Source organism: Myotis brandtii, unplaced genomic scaffold (assembly GCF_000412655.1).
Source record: "Myotis brandtii unplaced genomic scaffold, ASM41265v1 scaffold181, whole genome shotgun sequence".
NCBI classification, from domain to species: domain Eukaryota; kingdom Metazoa; phylum Chordata; class Mammalia; order Chiroptera; family Vespertilionidae; genus Myotis; species Myotis brandtii.
Genome location: NW_005356712.1, coordinates 428546 through 430440, shown reverse-complemented (window position 1 = coordinate 430440; position 1895 = coordinate 428546). Strand labels below are relative to the sequence as shown.

Genomic DNA, 1895 nt, shown 5'->3' with positions numbered 1-1895 from the left:
CCCTTCCTTCCTTCCTTCCTTCCTTCCTTCCTTCCTTCCTTCCTCCCTTTCTTCCTTCCTTCTACCAATTCATTCACCCACCTATCTGTCCATCCATTTGTTCATTCATTCATTTGCTCAATCACTGACTCATTCATATTTTTGTTCATTTTCTCATCCATCCATCCACCCACCTTCTCCTGCTGACACAACCCCAGCAGCCCCTCCTGGGTCTTCTCCAAGTGCCACCTTCATTCCTGGGCACCTCCTGGGGGTAGGGGAGAGGTTAAACGCTCAAGTATTAGCCCTTTCTCTCCATGAAGGAAGCCTGGCTGAAAGGAGAGGAGAGTGGAGAGAAGCCCTGGGTGGGGTTAACGCATGGCCATCCCAATGCTGCATTCTATGCCAGGCCTAGCGCCATCCCCTCACTGCAGCCCCCTCGCTGCAGCCCACCCATGTCTGTCTCGCCCCCCAAAGTGCCCCACACTTTGCGTCCCCTGACCCTGAAGGCCACCTCAGTGAGGTCTGGGGACGAGGGTGTTCTTTTCATTTCACAATTTGGCTCAAAGGTCAAAGTTCAGGAGCAGATAGAACGGGGCTGTGCAGGTGGCAGGAGGGGCAGTACCAGTCTGTGCCCCCTCAGGAGAACACCTCTTTCCCCTTCACCTGCCCATGGCTGCTGGCTGCTGCCCACCGCCTGCCCGGCCCCCGCTGTCAGGGCACGGCCCGCTCCCCTCCTCCCTCCTCTTCTCCCTCCGTCTCAGCCTGTCTTTCTGTCTGTGTGCACCGGGCACAGAGCAGGCGCTAAGTAGTAACAGTACCAGCTAACGTTTACTGTGTGGTGGGCCTTGACCGAGGCACCTCTGAGGGCCTCATTTGTCTCCACGGTTTCTTGAATGAGTGAGTGAGTGACGAGTGGTTGAATAGATGAATGAGTTGCTTCGTCTTCTAGCCTGGTTCCTCTTACTTTCTCACTGTCCTTGTCTCTGTCAGTCTCTGCCTGGCTTAGTAAGTGCTCAGTAAATGACAAGCGGAAGTTTGGATGGGTGGGTGGTTGGATGGATAGGCAGGCTTGTGTGTGTCGGTCTGGCTGTGTCTCCACCCAAAGCACAGGAGGAACTGGGTGGAGGACGTTGGATAAAACAGCTGTCAGTCTGGCCTGTCCTAGGGCTCTGGCTGACCCCCCAGGGCTGGTGGGGTGGGCAGAGGACAAACCCTCCGATCACCCTGCCTTCCCCACTTCAGGAAGCAGCCGCAGAGCCCCAAGGCTCCTGCGCCCCAGCCGCCCCCCATCCTCAAAGTCTTCAACCGGCCCATCCTCTTCGACATCGTGTCCCGGGGCTCCACTGTCGACCTGGATGGGCTGCTCCCCTACTTGCTGACCCACAAGAAGCGCCTGACTGACGAGGAGTTCCGGGGTGAGCCACCAGGTGGGGGTGGCGGGCAGGCCAGCCGGAGATGGGGGAGGCACTGGGGGCTCCTTTCCCCTCAGCCTCTTCCCCGGGTCCGTGGGCTGCACTGGCTGGAATGAGCGCTGGATAGGGAGTCTGGTCCTGTGTGTCTTTCACCAATTGCTTAACCTCTCTGGGCCTCCGCTGTCTTTATTCGTTCATGATTCAGCCTTTACTCGAGGAAAGGGCAGTGCAGTAGGTCAGCAGATCCCCCTACCTGGGTGCAGATCCCCCTCCACCACTCGAGGGATGTGTGGCCTCCCTGAACCTCAGTGTCCTCGTCTGTAAACTGGGGAGTGAGAACGGCGTAGTCCTGGCCCTCAGCAGGGAGAATTGCTTCGTGCTGGCTCAGGCCGCTGGGGTTCTGGGGAGTCCTGCCCGCTGGGGTGGGGCAGGGCATCAGGTCTGGTCCGCTTGTGCTCCCAGACTCTTCCCTCCTCCATCCCCCCCCCCCGCCCCACCCAG

At 58.8% G+C, this 1895-nt stretch overlaps 1 protein-coding gene across 1 annotated transcript in view; it reads left to right on the top strand.

Moving 5' to 3' along the window:
- TRPV4 (transient receptor potential cation channel, subfamily V, member 4) overlaps positions 1 to 1895 on the top strand; it is a 36564-nt gene that overhangs the window by 16094 nt on the left and 18575 nt on the right. Inside the window, exon 3 of the mRNA XM_014537663.1 lies at positions 1225 to 1397. Coding sequence (XP_014393149.1) covers positions 1225 to 1397 — 173 coding nt within the window. The remainder of the gene's footprint in view (positions 1 to 1224; positions 1398 to 1895) is intronic.